The sequence below is a fragment of the Marmota marmota genome, unplaced genomic scaffold, assembly GCF_001458135.2.
Source record: "Marmota marmota marmota unplaced genomic scaffold, marMar, whole genome shotgun sequence".
Classification (NCBI taxonomy): domain Eukaryota; kingdom Metazoa; phylum Chordata; class Mammalia; order Rodentia; family Sciuridae; genus Marmota; species Marmota marmota.
Genome location: NW_026000037.1, coordinates 61100092 through 61117532, shown reverse-complemented (window position 1 = coordinate 61117532; position 17441 = coordinate 61100092). Strand labels below are relative to the sequence as shown.

Below are 17441 nucleotides of genomic sequence, written 5' to 3'. Positions count from 1 at the left end.
GGAAGGGACGAAGTCACTAAAGAGAATGAGAGTAAGCAGGTAGAATTCAAGGAAGGGGGAATAAGAAAATTGAAAAGACAAAAGAAAAAAAATAGAAAAGAAAAAAAGAAAAAAAAATTAAAAAAAAAATAAAAAAAATTAAAAAAAATTTAAAAAACAACAACAAAAAAATGAAAATGAAAAAAAACCCCCAAATTTAAAAAAAAAATTAATAAATGCAGTCTTAGAGTTTGATTAACTTCTCTTCCAGTAGGTGGAGCTGTGCCCACCGGGCCAAGCTTCTCCTCTCAATACGCGGGAACCAATCACTGTGCCGCAGCTCCTCCTCTCAGACTGGGCGGGTCTCCAATCCTGAGTGCCTAGGGCGTTCTCTTGTGTCTAGTCACTTCCCCACTTTTCCTCAAGCCAGGCCCCGCTCACCGGTGACGCTCACCACAATACTGGCTACATGCCAGGTCTGCTGCTCCCGGGAGCCCTGTTTTCATGAACGACTGGGCACACTCTCCCTGTTTGCCATTCCCTCAGACCCTAAGTGTGTAGAGCTTGGGGCTGAGAACCCTCAGCGAATTTTGCTAGCCCTCCGGTAGCCACGCCCCCGGTAGCTGGTGCAAGAGATCCAAGTTGTCAGCACTGGTGGGAGCGGTAGCGGGGAGTTCCGCGCCGCGGGTCCCGCACCACTCCTGATTCCCTTGGTCTGGCTATCACGCTCACGGGAGAGCTGGGAGGGGTCCTTAAGGTTTCCCCGCTGTGTGGAGAGGGAAGGCTAGGGTGTTATACACCTGTCGCCGCTGGTTTCAATGAAGTTATCTCCTCCGCCGCATTCTGGTGACATCAGTTCTCTGCCATGGTGATATCCCATGCAAATGGTGACCGTTCATTCCCTTTTCCGGGTGACCAATGCAACGGGTGGGTCCTGAGTGTCTCTCCCAAGCCCCGTTTCAATCCTGTGGCCACTGCCTATGAAGGCTCGGTTGGCATTAACCTCAGTAGGATCAGAAGGTCCGACCAGTTGTTTCAGCGGGATCGTTTAATGCTGAGTCACAACAGTTTGTCTGCGAGAAGCAGGTGAACGGGAGCTTGAATTCAGCCAATCCGGGCTCGGTGTGTGTTCTGAGAGGCCCCGACTGTTCGCCCCAGATCCACGTCAGCTCAGCATTGCCTAGTGATCCTGAGCAAACAACATTTAGATGATTTATGACTCCCTATGCCCGCGCAGCTGAAGAGGTTAGAGACTTGATCTCTCCGCGCCTGCCGCCATGTTGGATCTTAAGCAAGAGATCTTAACTGAATGGGCTACCTATAGGCATAAGCCTATCTAAGAGAAAAACTGTTTGCTGTAACACAGCCTGGCCTCTGGATGGTTTTTCTGGATTATTATATATAATTTTAAAGTTGGTCTGTCAGCCGTAAAGTGTATGTAACAGATTTTGTATGTACATTTGCATGATAAGGGATCTGAATAGTCTGGAGCTAATTTGAAGGTGCCAAAAGGCAGTTCCCCTGGTGTGCAAGGATAGCAGGACATCAGAAGAAAGGGTTAAAAAGATTTAAATCTTTTAAACCCAGTGCTGGCACTCCCAGCACAGCTTCTCAGCCTGGCCCCAGGCAGCCACAGATTATCTCACTGTGGGTCAAGGACACTAGCCCTAAACTTGGGGGTGGAGGGAAATCCCGGAAAAACTGCCTGGGCTCTGGAAAAATGCCCAAAGAGAACCTGGCGTCTACCCTGCCTTCCAGCCCCTTTTGCCCCATGGTGGGGTGGAAGCTCCTGAATGTGGCAGTGGGTTTTAGCACTGTTAGTTTATAATCTGGGGACAGGAATAGTCACCCCTTTTAAGATCTGACAGGACAACCCATTTGGCCAAGGGATATCCATCACTGGGGCAAAGCAGTTCTTGTTATAACAGAATCCCATCAAACCCAATGCCTGGGGAGACTGGCAGAATAAATAACTGTACCCAGAAAAGAAAAAGACAGAAACTAAGGCCAGTCTGTGTTTTGTAGGCAGCCTCTGCAAAGGCATCTTCAAGAAAACCTAAAGAAGAGGATGGAAAGAGCCTCCTCCGTTGTATATAAATATGCCTAGTATAAGAAAAAGACCCAAAGGATCCTCTGGGTATAATTGACAGTGGGGAACTCACTTGAAGTTGATGGCATTGTGATAATGATAAGAGAGACAGATCAGGCTCAAAAATACCCTGTGCTCCAACCCCGTGAATGCAACCTGGGGAAAAAAAGATTAAGGCACGGTTTTTGTATATGCTGGATTGTCTAAACCCCTCCTAATGAAATTTGTTGTGTAAATTAAAATCAGATAACATTCATAAGGATTGTTTCAGAATATGAATTTAAAGGGTCCAAATTAGAAAAGATAAGAAAGTTATAGGAAATAAATATTATGGAAGTATATTTTAGTCCAAAAATTAGAAGGTAAAAGAAATACTTCTGGATGAGAAAGTATTTGTCTGGTAAAGTAATAGACTTGTGCTTAAGTCCAAGATGGAAAAGAGGACAAAACTAAGGCTGTAAGCAAGTTGTGAATGTTTAAGTAAGTTGTAGAAGTTTTGTAGAAAGTAAGTCTCAAAAAGTTTGTGCTTGTTATTAAATTGGCTATAATTAGCACAAAGTTATTTGAACTTTAATGTACTAATATTAAGCAAAATCTGAAACATTGGTCTTATCTATCAAGATAATTTCCTCTATCCATTAGGTTTTGTTACTTAGGGAAACTAAGTCTTGCAGGAATTAGGTTTTGTACCTATTTTTTTTTAATTGTTGATAGTCTTATATTTTATTTATGTGGTGCTGAAAATAGAACCCAGTGCCTCACACATGCCAGCTAAGTGGGATGCTGCTGAGCCCCAGCTCCAGCCCTTGTACCTGTTTTATAACTGGTTAGGTGAAGAACTATTTATAACAATATAATTTACAGTCTAAATATATGTGACTAGATATAAGCATCCATCTGAGAACTATATCTATCGAGCCATGTCAAAGTTTACGAAATGAAAGTTTATCTAGGTTTACTGGCAAAGTAACCAATAAGTGCTCTCTATACATTTTATCTGACAGAGAAGGGCCACACTGTCATTTGAAGATGTGTCTTATATCTGTTTGCTTTGACTTAAGTATATTTCTAATTATTAACACTGTTTCCTAAATGTATAAAAGATATAAGGCTATCCTTGATTTTTTTTTTTTTTTTTACTAGTACTGCTAACCCATGCAGATCTGTGATTATTGTTACTGTTCACTATTGCTTCTAAATTGTATTTTAAAAGTTAAACTTAATTAAATGTAAAGCTTAGGAAGAACACTTAGTACTAAGTTGGTGTTCTGTTTATTAAAATTATTTATAACAAAAAGTCTCAGATTTGTACATAAATAACAAATTTGGTTGGTATTTATGTCATTTGATGTTTCATAGCTGGATAAAATAACCTGTTGTCAATAAGTTATATATATATATATATATATATATATATATATATATATATATACACACACACACATACATACACACACTCTGTTACTCTTCACACTGAAATAAGAATGTAAATATATTTTTGGAAAGTCATAAGGAGAGCCTGATCTGTTTAAAGGCGACATTGTAAAATAGAAGCATTTGCTACTTTTTCCACAAAATTTAAGTTACAAGTTCTCTTAGCCTTTGTTTGATTCATGTTTCAGATGTAATGTTGTATTGTGTTATTTGTCAAGAGCCTGCCTTCCTTGAGATAAGGCTCTGCCTCCCACCTCACTCCATGTTAGAATGGCTCCAAAATGGGCTTGACTTGAGCTCACTTAAAGTTGTGTTCAAAAGATGGATTTTTGTTGTAAAGATTGCTATGTCCTCAAATAGGCGATGTAATACATAACTAAGTAAAGACTTAAGATTATAAAAATATTTTTCTTGGTTCATAGCTGTTACACAAACTGAATATGTTTTTGCTCTGTTAATTTCATTTTGTATTTTCCTTGTAAACTTTAGAACTATATCGCCTGTTAGTGTTTTGCAGAGGTACTGCTTCTAATAAAACAACTTAAGTTTGAGATAATAAACCATTATCTATAGGACAGATAGTATACAATGCTGACTTCCAGTACTAACACTAATACCAATTAAATGAAAGGGGCAACTGTAAAATTATAGATGTTGAAGTTGTAACTTGTTACTCCTACTTTAAGACTGGTGAAACAGACCTGTTGGGTGTTTAAAACCAAAAACTTGGAGATCAAAGTCAAGGAAGTAAAAGGGCCAAGGAAAAATCAGCCAACATTTTTGCCCTTGCTCTCTAAGGTCAGGCAGGACCCATAGACAGCAGGACCCTACTCTGGGCCCTGCAACTTTAGTGAGTCACCCAATCTTCTGATCAGGGAGATGGAGAGTACCATATAGAACAGGAAGCCAACCAATGTACATACATTCTCCAAGAGGAGGGTTGTTAGAGAGGAATATGTCCCTTATGCTTCCAAGGGAAGCCACGTATGGTCAGCAAGACTCTAATCCATCCTGGCAGATGGCAATACTGGTAGAGGAAATCTAAAGGAGCCAAGAGGTTTTGCACACATCCCTAATGAGTGATCTGTGAAAGAATCTCAGCTGACTCTTTTTTTTTTTTTTATAAATTTGTCCTTTTAAATTATACATGACAGTACAATATATTTTGACATACATACAAGGAGTATAACTTCCCTTTTTTTGTGGTTGTACATGATATGGAATTACATTGGTCACATATTCATATAAGAGTATAGGAGGGCTGGGGTCGTGGCTCAGCCATAGAGCACTCGCCTGGCATGTGTGAGGTCCTGGGTTCATTCCTCAGTACCACATATAAGTAAACAAAATAAAGGTATTGTGTCCAGCTACAACTAAAAAAAAAAAAAATAAAAAAATATAGGAAAGTTATTTCTGATTCATTCTACTGTCTTTCCTATCCCCATTTCCCCTCCCTTCCCTTTATTTCCCTTTGCCTAAACCATTGAACTTCTATTCTTTCCCCCACCCATTTATTGTGAGTTAGCATCCACATATCAGAGAGAACATTTGGCCTTTGGTTTTGGGGATTGGGTTATTTCACTTAGCATGATAGTCTTCAGTTTCATCCATTTATACACATATGCCATAATTTCATTTTTTTTTATAACTGAGTAATACTCCATGTGTATATATACCATATTTTCTTTGTCCATTTGTTGAAGGGCACCTAAGTTGGTTCCATAGCTGAGCTATTGTGAATTCAGCTGCTATAAACATTGATATGGCCAAGTCACTATAGTATGCTGATTTTAAGTCCTTTGGGTATAAACTGAGGAGTGGAATAACTAGGTCAAATGGTGGTTCTATTCATTCCAAGTTTTCTGAGGAATCTCCATACTGCTTTCCAGAGTGGTTGCACCAATTTGCAGTCCCACCAGCAATATATGAGCATATCTTTTTCCACCACATCCTCGCCAACATTTATTGTTATTTGTATTCTTAATCATTGCCATTCTGACTGGAGTGGGATGAAATCTCAGTGTGGTTTTAATTTGCATTTCTCTAATTGTTAGAGATGTTGAATATTTTTTCATATATTTGTTGGCTAGTTCTTCTTTTGTGAAGTGTCTTTTCACAGAAGAAAATTATTGATTGGCTTATTTGTTTTTGTTTGTTTGTTTTGGTGTTAAGTTTTTTTGAATTCTTTATGTACTCTTAATGCTCTGTCTGAGGTGCAGGTGGCAAAGATTTTCTCCCATTCTTTAGGGTCTCTCTTCACCTTATTGATTGTTTCCTTTTTAGCTGACAGTTAAGAGTTGATAGGAACAAGGTTAGTTCTGACCAGCTTAGTCTTAAACACCTGGCAGGAAAGTATAGCAAGCACAGTGCTACATGGACATTTAAAAGGAAAAACAATGTTGTTGTTGTTGTTTAACATAACTTAAGACGTTAACTTAAGGCTAACTTGTGTCAGACCTATGAAAAGTAACTAAACCTGGAGGCCATAAAGGAAGAGTTCTTGTGTAGGAGTGCCTAATAATAATGATCACACAAGACTCTAGAGTCACAGTTTGTCCTAAGTTAATCTGAGCCTGATTTTGTTGCTGAAAGTTCCATCCTTGTCCCCAATGCCAATCCAATAATGAGGATACAGTCTTGAGAAAAAGGGGTGGGGGAAGGCTTATTGCTTTGCTAGCAAAGGAGAAACACAGGGGACTCCTGTCCCAAAGGCTGTGATTCTGCCCATCATGGGGAACAGGGTTTTTTGAAAGAGGTGGTTCAGAGAAAATATGATTAGGGAGGAGGGATCAGGAAGGAGAAAATCAGGGAAGAGAAGGTTAGGGAAAATAAATAAGGAGAAAGTGAAAAGAAGATCAGGGAGGAGGTTGGGGAGAAGAAGATTGGGGGGAAAATATTAAGTTTTAAAGTGACAAGGGATACAGTCAAAGCATCAAGTGAATCCCTTTTGCAATCTAATCTCATAGACCTACAAATCTTTCGTATCTCCCACATTGATAAACTCTTTTTTAAACTGATATGATTATGAGCTACTGTCTTCATGGTTTTTAGAGATTAGCTTAAATACGAATTGCTTTTTCTGCTAATTGTTTACAAAAAAGGTAATGCTTTGATGTCTTGTTTTTTGTTGTGTTAGCATGCTCCTTGCCTTATGTATGCCTTGTCCAGATACCTGCCACCTGCCACTGTGGACCTGTGGACTACTCTGACGCTGAGTACCCCTAACTGTCCATGCCCTACCTGATAGAGAACAAGGACCTTGGGTTACTTCCCCCAGTTTTGCCCTCTTTCAGCAAGAAGCAACTTGGAGTGATCTTCACCCTTTTTTCTATAGCAATAAAATTTAGAAATTAACAGTGGGGAAATGTATTAGTGGTCCACTTTATACTTTGAATATATATAACCCTTGCTGCTCTACCACTGGCAACTTATTTTGAAAATGGACGTGTTTCTTTCTCTCTCTCCCTGCTCCTCTCTAAACTCAGGGAAAACAGGACTACCTTTCTTCCCCATTTTAGGCAGATTTATCTGTCTTTGAGTACACCATAGGAACAAAGTAGTCCAGACAATGGGGATGGTACCAGAGATCGCATATCTCAGAAATGACTGTCTCCCACATTAACAAGTAAATCACAACTCCAACTGAGAGCATATGGAATGTAGCCTTTGAATTACCGCTTTAAAAAAACAAACCCTGTTCCCCATGATGGGCAGAATCACAGCCTCTAGGACAGGAGTCCCCAGTGTTTCTTTTTCACTAGCAAAGCAATAAAACTTTTTTTTTTTTTTTTAATGAGAAGAAGGAAAAAAGATTAGAGACCAACCTCAGCAACTTGGGCCCTAAGCACTTTAGCCAAGTCTCAGTCTCAAAATTAAAAATGAAATGGGCTGGGCATGTAGCTCAGTGGTGAAGCACTCCTGGGTTAAACCCCTAGAACCAAAAAAAAGAAAAAAGAAATACAGGTGCTGTGCTGCAAGTTGATTGAAGGAATAATTGAACACTTTAAGTGGAAATTTTAAAGTCAGAAAGTAATCTTTGACTCAAAAATCTCTCTCTTTGTAGTTGTTGTGCTTGAATCAGGATCCAAGAATGTATTTTTATTACCTCTTGTAATATATTACTTCTTGTCATAATATTTGTTTAATTTGACATACTCCGTTTTTTACCCCATGACATACATTTGTTGAAGAGACCAGGTAATTTGTCCTCTAGATTTTCCCATGTATTCACTTTGGCTGATAGCTTCTTGGTTTTTCCTGTATTTCCTTGTAGTTGGAGCTATGGAGGCTTGATTAATTTCAGGTTTGATACCACCTTCAACCCCTTCAAGGATACTTTATCATTGCTTCCTGTTAGGTCATATTAGGAGGTACTTAATGTGTATTTGATCCAATTTTAGTGTTATTGATTTACGATTGATTCATGTCATATGCCTAATCCAACCATTATAAAGTTTCACGTACCTTAATAGTTTTAAAAATCACACATTGATGATAGTTACACTGATTCATTTCAGTGGGGTTAAAGTGATTTTCTAATTATTTCATTCTTTCTGCATTTACTAAAATAAATTTTTTTTGTGAGGAAACGTATTTTCATCAACTATTTGGTTATCTGAAATACGAATTTAAGCAAAAATAGAAGAATAAATGCTGATTTTTTCACCCTTTTCTTACCTGTTTCAGACATTGGGTTGCATGATTTGCTTGTCTTTATTGGTATTTTGCTGTATACCAAACTTTCTTTGATTATTCTATTCTCTCTTTGCTTTGAGTTCTGTAAGGTTCATTCATTTTTAGAAAAAAATTCTATTGATTTTTTTCATATTCTCTGTAGTATGTGTCCTTCTCAACTCAAAAAGCTTCTCTAAGGTTTCCCGAAGCATACTGTATCCAGATGAATTTACCTACTTAATTTTTGTCTTATTTCTTAGTGTTTGGTTAGATAAACGTGTGTGTGTGTGTGTGTGTGTGTGTGTATGTGTGTGTCTTTGATTGCATTTTGCTGAAATACAATGAAAATAGAATAAAATATATCACGTAGAGTAAAATCCATTAATCAAGTCTTTTCCTTTTTGATTCTGTTAAGGAAACTTTGTGTATTACAAAATTGTTTCCTGGTTTTCTTTCCAGAATCTTTTGCTCTACTTATCACATTTGGATCATTGATCTGCTAGTGACTTTTTTGGTTTGATGTGAAATAGGAGTTAAGGGTCATAGTTTTCCTTATGGGTACTTAGTTGACATAGCATTAAAGGCTCTGAACAGTACTTTAAAGATGAACCTCACATACTTCAGCATTTCCCAAATTTATGTGGAATACAGATCTTTTTTCTATAATGCTTTGGGGAACATTGATCTAAAGGATTGATTAGCTGGTGTTGTAAAGGAAATATTACACAATTATTAATTTGAGTCAAATACTGTTATTATTAAAATTTCTAGAACAAATTGAAAACCTGTATAAATCAGGTGACCTTATATATGAGTCCATTTCTGGACTCCATTCTTTTTTATTGCTTTGTGTTTATCATTGGATTGATATCACAGTATCTCATTATAGTTTTATAATGGATCATGTCTGATATTGTAAGTACTTTAGCTTGATTACAGTTCTTCAGGATTGTCTTGCAGTCTTTTGTGTTTCCTTATACATTTTAGGATCAGTTTACACACACACAATAAGCTTGAGATTTTGATTGAGATACTTGATTTCTAATAGATTAACTAGAGTAGAATTGTCATTAACTAACTAACATCGAATCTTCCATCTGTAAATATATTATATTCTCCATTTATTTAGGCCTTTAATTTCTTGTGAAAATATTTTTTTAGTTCGGGTTTTTTTTTAATTGTTTTAGATGTATAGGTCATTTTTTCATTAGATTTATTTTTAAGAATTTGTTAGGAATTTGCAGTTATACAACTGTCTGAAGAAGTATTAGATGAACAGTATTACCCTGTTGAAGTTGTTTTGTATTGAATTTTTTACTATTTGAAGTTGTAATTATTGATACAGTACTCAGTTTGGTCCTTCAAGATTTTGTGCAGTTGTAAACTTTTTATTACTAAAGGAAACGTATTTTTAGTACTGGGGGAAATAATAAGAGTTGCTATACCATCCCTACTTCATGAGGATTTATATATCCCTACTTTGAGGATTTATAAATCATAATTATTAAATTATGTTGTGTGTTTTAGGGTTGGTTTTACAGGAATTGAGGTTAATAAGCCTTTGGGTAAAGTTTGTATTTATCTGGGTATGAGTTGGGCTGTGTTTATTATTTGTTGTGGCTCTAGGCGTCCAAATCTAAAATATTTTCTGGTATCCTTGCTTTTATTTCCCCTGTTGTCTTTTGGTTTCCTTAGAGACTCCTGCTAAAATAAGGTCTGAGCTTTGTAGATCTTTCAGCTGTGTCCCACTGTTGTTTTTTTGTTTGTTGTGAGGGTTTTTTTGTTTGTTTTGTTTATGGTACCAGGGATTGAACTCAGGGCACTCAACCACTGAGCCATATCTTCATCCCTATTTTGTATTTTATTTAGAGACAGGGTCTCCCTGAGTTGCTTGGCACCTTGCTAAATTGCTGAGGCTGGCTTTGAACTTGCAGTCCTCCTGCCTCAGCCTACCAAGCCACTGGGATTACTGGCATGCCTGGCAGCTGTGTTACACTGTTGTGCAAGAGCTTGTTTGATGGTGGTAGTAAAATATGAGAAGAGTGAAAGCATTCCAAAATCCTTCCATTGATTTGCTCAATTGATCTTATCAATAGTCTTTAGTGAACCTGCACCCATAGGCTGTGACCTTCACAAGTTCTCAGCTTTATCCTCTCCCCGTAGGTGATTTAAAGAGTGCAGGGGCTGGAGTTGAGTATTTCCTGTCCTCAGATCAGTTAAGTTTCCTCTGAGAATGGTGCTTTGTTTAAAAGAACCAAGTGCTCTAGGCATATTTCAAAATAGTTGTTTTCCCCTACTCTTGCCACTTTTTTTTTTCCCCTCCAAATCTTTACCCTGATATTCCAATGGGGCTTCAGTAGGTACAATTCAGGAAATTGTGCCACCACCACCACTCAAGACTGGGCTTCAGGAGTTTTACTTCTCAAGCTAGTCTAAGCCCAGTTTTTGGCAATTGGTCCATTATAATTTATGTATTCTTACCAGTACTGGCTCTTGCAGCAGGCTCCTGTTCCTGGTAATCAGTGATTATTCTCTGACTCCACTTTTCAGGGCAGCACTTTACTCTCAATTTTCTGATGGATATAAAAGTTGATGATTTTCTGTTTGTTCAACTTTTTTGTTTTTCAGTTAATTTACATAGCATTTCATTATTATGAGGGCAGAAGTGATGATTTCCAAGCTCTGTATATGTTGAACTAGAAACCAGAAATCTTAATCAGTGTTTCACTAAGTGACATCTTTGCACAAGTGCAGTATCAAATTGTCCATAGGCTATTTAAAAATTATAGTGGATAAAGCAATCAGTAGTTCATTCATACATTTCACAAATTTTATATGAATTGTTAATTATGACCACCTGGAAACCCTTTAAATTTGCAGTGATGGGTTGTGTGCATGCTTAAAACATTAAATAGTAACTACTGAGAACCATCATGAATGTCCTAAAATTAGGACTATTAAACCTTTGACAAAAATTTTGATACATTAGGAAGAAAGAGCTTGAAATTGTGGCAGGGGCTTGGAACTGTAAATCAAGATTAGATTTTGATTCTGTATCTACCACTAACAATGAATTGGAAAATTCAGATTTAGAAAGAGATCAGAGTTAGAAATAAAGATTTTTGTTATATTAATACAGACAGCCTTCTACACTCTCTGATTCAACCAACCAGGAACCAAAGTATTTGGAAAAAAAAATGGTGTCTGTACATGTACAGAACTTTTCTTGTCATCATTCCCTAAATATTATTTACATAGTACTTACATTGTATTAGGTATTATGAGTAATCTAAGAAGGATTTAAAGTATACAGGAGGATGTGCTTAGGTTACATACAAATATGCCATTTTATATGAGGGTCTTAGGCACCTGTGTATTTTTTTTTCTGCAAGATGTCTTGAAACCAGTTCCCGTGGACTTACCATCTTAAATTTTCTTTACTGGGAGGAGAGATCTCTTGAGCCTAGGATATCTTTACCCTCTCTGAGAGTATTCCCTAGCACTTTGCAAACATGAAAAGTAAATAATTTTAAGAATGGATTTAACAGCTGGACATGGTGGTACACACCTGTAGTTGCAGCAATTCAGGAGGCCTAGGCAGGAAGATCATAAGTTCAAAGCCAGCCTTAGCAAATTGGCAGGACCTGTCTCAAAATTTTAAAAAAGGGTTAGGGATGTAGTTCAGTGGTTAAGCACACCCCTGGGTTCAATCCCCCAAATGAGGTGTAGGATTTAAGGATATATTTTTAGACAAACTGATGTTTTGGTGAGATATTTATATAGACCCATTTTGCCAATAAATAAATATTCATCGAGAATTTAGGATGGAAGACTTTTTTTTTCCTTTTTTATGGTGCTGGGTATTGAACCCAGAGCCTCATAGAAACTAGGCAAACATTCTACCCCTGAACTGTATCCCTAACCCTGAAGATAGAAATTCTTCCACTGTTCCACTACTATGCAGTGTGATCCTTAAAAGACTTCATAGTAGTTGCTCATTTTAATTTTTTTTTGAATGAATGAACTTCGTTCATTTCACCATAAGTACTTTTACACTGTTGAGCAGGAAAGAATCTGATAGCCATTGTTCCTCACCTTTTTTTCTATAGTATAACATCTTCATGTTACAATGTTTTTCTCTACATTCATAAGAAATGGAAAATAGAGTTAAAATGTTGGTAAAAGTGTTTTATTTCACAAATAGAAAAAAGTTAAGTTTAGTAGAAGTCAAATTTTGAGATTTATATTTTAAACTATTCCTTATTTAAAAATATGTACATATTATAGATGTGTGACCATCTTATGTTCTATTATAGGCAATACAAGGACCTGTGGAATATGAGTGATGACAAACCCTTTCTATGCACTGCCCCTGGATGTGGCCAGGTAATAGATATTAGTTACTTTAAATAATTTTGTATGTTTTCATTTGTTAGAACATTGATGGTAGAGTACATTGTTATTTAAAAAGCCCTGTCTTACAGTGTTTTTTAAGAGTTAAGGTAAAAACACTTTGGGAAAGAATTTCTTCTTTTCATTTTTTTCTTCAGTAACATATCTGAGTTTTAGAAAATACAGTCTAACGGAGGATATGGGGTTGGGGGAGTATTTTGTAATAGAAATGTAAAAATCTAGGATTTTTCAAGTTATAAATCTGACCAACATTCATCAAAAAACATTGGTATACTATCTAATTAGAAATCAAACACGTGTCTTATATAAAAATTGTTTTATGTGTTGAACTCTTATGAAATTAACTGATATTTACCTCTGATATTATCACTAATGTATCCATGTTCTTAAATTAATATCTTTAATATAGAACATGTGTGGAAGCAGTTTCAGAAAATAATAAATATTTCAGATTTTTAGTAGGCCATTAAATCATTAATCTATTATAATTATCCTATTCTTCAAATAAATATAAACACTAAGAAAGAATAAATTTGATGTATACTGAAATTACAGCATACTTAAATATGGATTTTAGGTCATAAGCATTAAAGTACTTCATTAGTTCTCATTTTCTGTAATCACTATTTTAATTGAGATAGAAGTCATGTATGATAAACTGCATAAAACTCACATTGTGGTAAATTTTAACATGTATGGACTCAAGAAAACATCACTACAAACAAGATAGCAAACATACCCTTACTCCAAAAATTTTCCTCATGCCCATTTGTAATTTCTCTCACCCTTTCAACCCCTGATGTACCTGCTGTCACTGTAGATGTATTCATTTTCTAAGTTTTATATAAATGGAATCATACAGTTTGTGTATTTGTCTAACTTCTTTTATGCCACATAACTTAAGATTTCTAGTGAATTTTAATTAGTCTGAATTAGTCTTTTTTTTTTTTTTTCTGTAGCTATATCCCACAGACTGGATACTAAGTAATTAAAAAAAAAAAAAAGTTTATTTAGCTCATGGTTCTAGAGGCCAAAACCAGTGTGAACCTTCCTGATGGGGTAATCTATAAAATCTCTAGACAGTTTTGGGCATCTCAGCAGGACTAAACAAGCTTCCTCTTGCTCTGTCTTATGAAGTCATTAATTATATAATGAGGGACCCAGCTTTATAACCCTGTTAATCCTAATTATCTCCCAAAGGCCCCAATTCCAAATACTATTAACATGACTTTAGGTTTTAAAGTTTCTAACGTGGATTCCTGGGGACATACCCAAACTATAGCCTCTATGTTATATGATCAATAATTAATTCCTTTGCACTGAGAAATAATATTTCATCTTTCCACAATTCATTCATTTACTTGTTTATGATAGACATTTGACTTATTTCCAGTGTTTAGTTATCACAGATAGAAAGTTTGTGTGAATATTAGTATACAAGTCTTTATCTGAATATGTGCTTTTGTTTCTCTTAGATGATACCCAGAAGTATGATGATGGGATTATGTGATGGGTTTATGTTTGACTTTTTAGAAAGTTACCAAACTGCTTCCCAAAATGGATATCACTTTACATTTACATTGACAATTTATAAGAGATTTAATTATACCCTGTGCTTGTCAACATTTGATGTTGTCAGGTCTTTAAAATTTTAGTCATCTTCATGTGTGTATACTGGTGTCTCATTGTAGTTTTAATTTGCATTTCTTTAATGAAAAAATGAGCACTTTTTCAAAATGTATTTATCAGCCATTTGTATACCGTATTTTTTGTGAGGTATCATTTCAGATCATTTTTTGTTTCTAAAACTTAGGTTGTCTTTTAATTACTGAGTTGTGGCATTTCTTTATATATTCTAGATACCTGTGCTTTGTCAAATATTCTCTTCAAGCCTGTGATTTGCATCTTAGGTTTCGTAATAATTTTTGATGAACAGGTGTTTCTAATTTTAATGAAGTGTGATATATAATTTTTACTCTTTTATGTTTTGTGTACTCTGTAACTTGCCTAAGAAACTTCTGCCTACCCTTAGGTCACAAAGATATTTGTCCTTGCTTTCCTCTAAAAGCTTTTTTTTTTTTTTTAAGCTTAGGCTTCTGATTTCATCTTGAACTAATTTTCATATACAGTGTGAAGTATAGATTGAAGTTAATCTATTTTTCCTGATATAGTTTCTCAGACAGTCATCAATTGTTGAAAAGATGTTTCTTTCTCCATTAAATTGCTTTGGTTCCTGTATAGAAAACCAAATGATTATATAAGATGAGGCTGTTTCTGGGCTTTTATATTTTTGTTTCGGTCATCAGTCTCAGCTTTTATGCCAGTTCCACATTTTCTAGCTTTGCAGTTTGTGTTCCAGTCAGATAGGGTAAGTTCTTCAATTAAGTTCTCCCTTTTAAAGATTGTTTTGGTTAGTCTTTTAATTTTTAGTAATTCTGGTGAAGATGTTAGTGGTGTCTTGTGATTTCAATTACCTGGTATCGATATTGAGCGGGATAAAGACAGGAGTTAACACAGTTGATGCTGTTTTAAATAGATTGGTCAGGAAATGTGTTTGAACAAAGAAATGAAGAAAATGTGCATATATTTCTTTTGTATTAGAGCATATAATGGTCAGTGGGAGGTAGGGTTAGAGGTTAATCAGAATGATAGAAAAAAGAAGAAATATCCTGTAGAATTTTGCATACTGTTTGTATGCAAAATATACTACAGAACAGTAAGAAACTATTCCTGAGATAAGAGTGAAAGTTAGGGAGATTAGAGGCTAATAGCAATTCAGATGAGAGATGGACTAGGTGGCTTTGACTAAGTAGTAATGGTGGACATAGAAATAGACTAACCTGACATCTGTTTTGGAGTTATATTTGATATGCATTTTCCTATAAAGTTAAGAGAGCTTAAAAAAGTTTAACAAAATACCTGACATAATCAACTTATAAGGAGAAAATATTCATTTTGGCTCACAGTTTTGGAGGTTGCTGTCCATGATTGGTTAGTCCTGTTACTTTGGGCCTGTGACAAGGCAGGACATACATCATGGCAGGAGCAAGAAACAGAACCAACCACTTATATCACAAGCAGAGTGCCAAGAAGAAGAGGAAGGGGCCAGAGTCTCAAAGTCTCTTTCAGGGGCACTCCGCCAGTGACCTACCTCCCATAAGGCCCCAACTCTCAGTATTTCCACCTTTCCCAATAATGCCCACTTGGGAACCAGATCTTTAACAATCAAGATGATCCAGACTACAGCAACAGCTAATGAAATATGTTTCCAGGACTATCTTTGGACATTATCCAGTTTGGTCATGTTCTAGCAGTTGTTCTTGAAAATACAGACTTAGACAAGCGCTTACCTAATTCTTTGTCCTTATTCTCTTCTGCTTAAAATAGTTGGAATGTTTCTGTTATCTTGTGATTGACTCTGTTTTAGTCAGCTTTTTTGTGGCTGTGACTAAAAACCCTGTCAAGAACAATTTTAGAGGAGGAAAAGTTTATTTGGGGGCTTACAGTTTCAAAGTTCTCAGTCCATAGACAGCTGGCTCCATTTCTCAGGGCTCAAGGTGAGGCTGAACATCTTGGTGGAAGAGTGTGGTGGAGGGAAGCAGCTTACATGATGATCAGAAAGCAGAGAGACTCCTTGACAAATACTACAAAATATATACCCCAAAGGCCTGTCCCCAATGACCCACCTCCTTCAGCCTCACCCGTCTTCATTTACCACTGAGTTAATCCCATGAGGGCACTAATTCACTGATTGAATTAAGGCTCTCATGACTTGGTCATTTCTTTAAGCCTTCTTGCATTGTCTTGCACATGAATTTTTGGGGAAAATTCTAGACATAACAGACTTCTTACTAATATACATGCCTTTGTTTATAAAAAGCATTGTGTTTAAATTCATTAAAACAGAAGAAACTGATGCCAGATGTTAGAATATATGTGTATATATGCATCATAAGAGTTTTTATTTCCTAAAAGACCTCTAACATTAAATTTATGGCATATGAAAAACATTAACAAGTTGATATTTGACTCTCCACTTCCCTTTTCCATCTCCTGATATCTGATAATTATTGTACTATTCTTACATTGTCAAGGTTTATAAAACTTAAATTTTGTCTTATAACTCTCATGTTTATTTAGTTTCTATCTTAAAATGGTATAGAGAATAAGGGTTGAAAACAAAGCATTTGGGCACTCGAGTGTTTAAAACTCAAAATAGAAGGAGAATATAACTAAGACACAATAGCCAGTGAGGAAAGTTGAGTCCTGGAAGTCAAGTAAGAAATGTTTTGAAGTTGTTGTTGTTGGGGGGGGGGGGGGGATATAGCCATATAGCATCAAATGAGAATTTAGTATTTATTTGATTTAGAAATTCTTAGGGCTACACCTGTAGCTTAGTGGTAGAACATTTGCCTAATGTGTGCAAAGTCCTAACTTTGATCCCCAGCATTGCAAAAAGGTAAAAAAAAAAAAAAAAGAAAAGGAAAAAAAAGTGAAGATAATTAGAGACCTTGGTGAGAGTAGCTTCAGTGAAGCAGCAGGAACACCTGTGTTGATCAGAGTAGTTTAGAGAATGGGGGGGGAAAAAGAGAATGGAGGGGCTAGTTGTGGCTCAGTGGTAGAGCACTTACCTCTCAAATGTGGGACCCTGGGTTTGATCCTCAGCACCACATAAAAATAAATAAACAAAATAAAGATATTGTGCCCATGTATAACTAAAAAAAAAAAGAGAGAGAGAGAGAAGAGAATGGAGACATTGTAAGAGCTCTTTCTTGGAGTGTAACCTAAAGGGGAAAGTATGATATATAGCTGGAGAAGGATGTAGAATTGAAGATGAATTTTGTTTGTTTGT

At 36.1% G+C, this 17441-nt stretch overlaps 1 protein-coding gene across 1 annotated transcript in view; it reads left to right on the top strand.

Annotated features, from left to right (window-relative positions):
- Positions 1-17441, top strand: part of Atf2 (activating transcription factor 2) — a 100037-nt gene that overhangs the window by 30645 nt on the left and 51951 nt on the right. Inside the window, 1 exon segment of the mRNA XM_015479342.2 lies at positions 12493-12562. Within this exon segment, the coding sequence (XP_015334828.1) occupies positions 12493-12562 (70 nt within the window).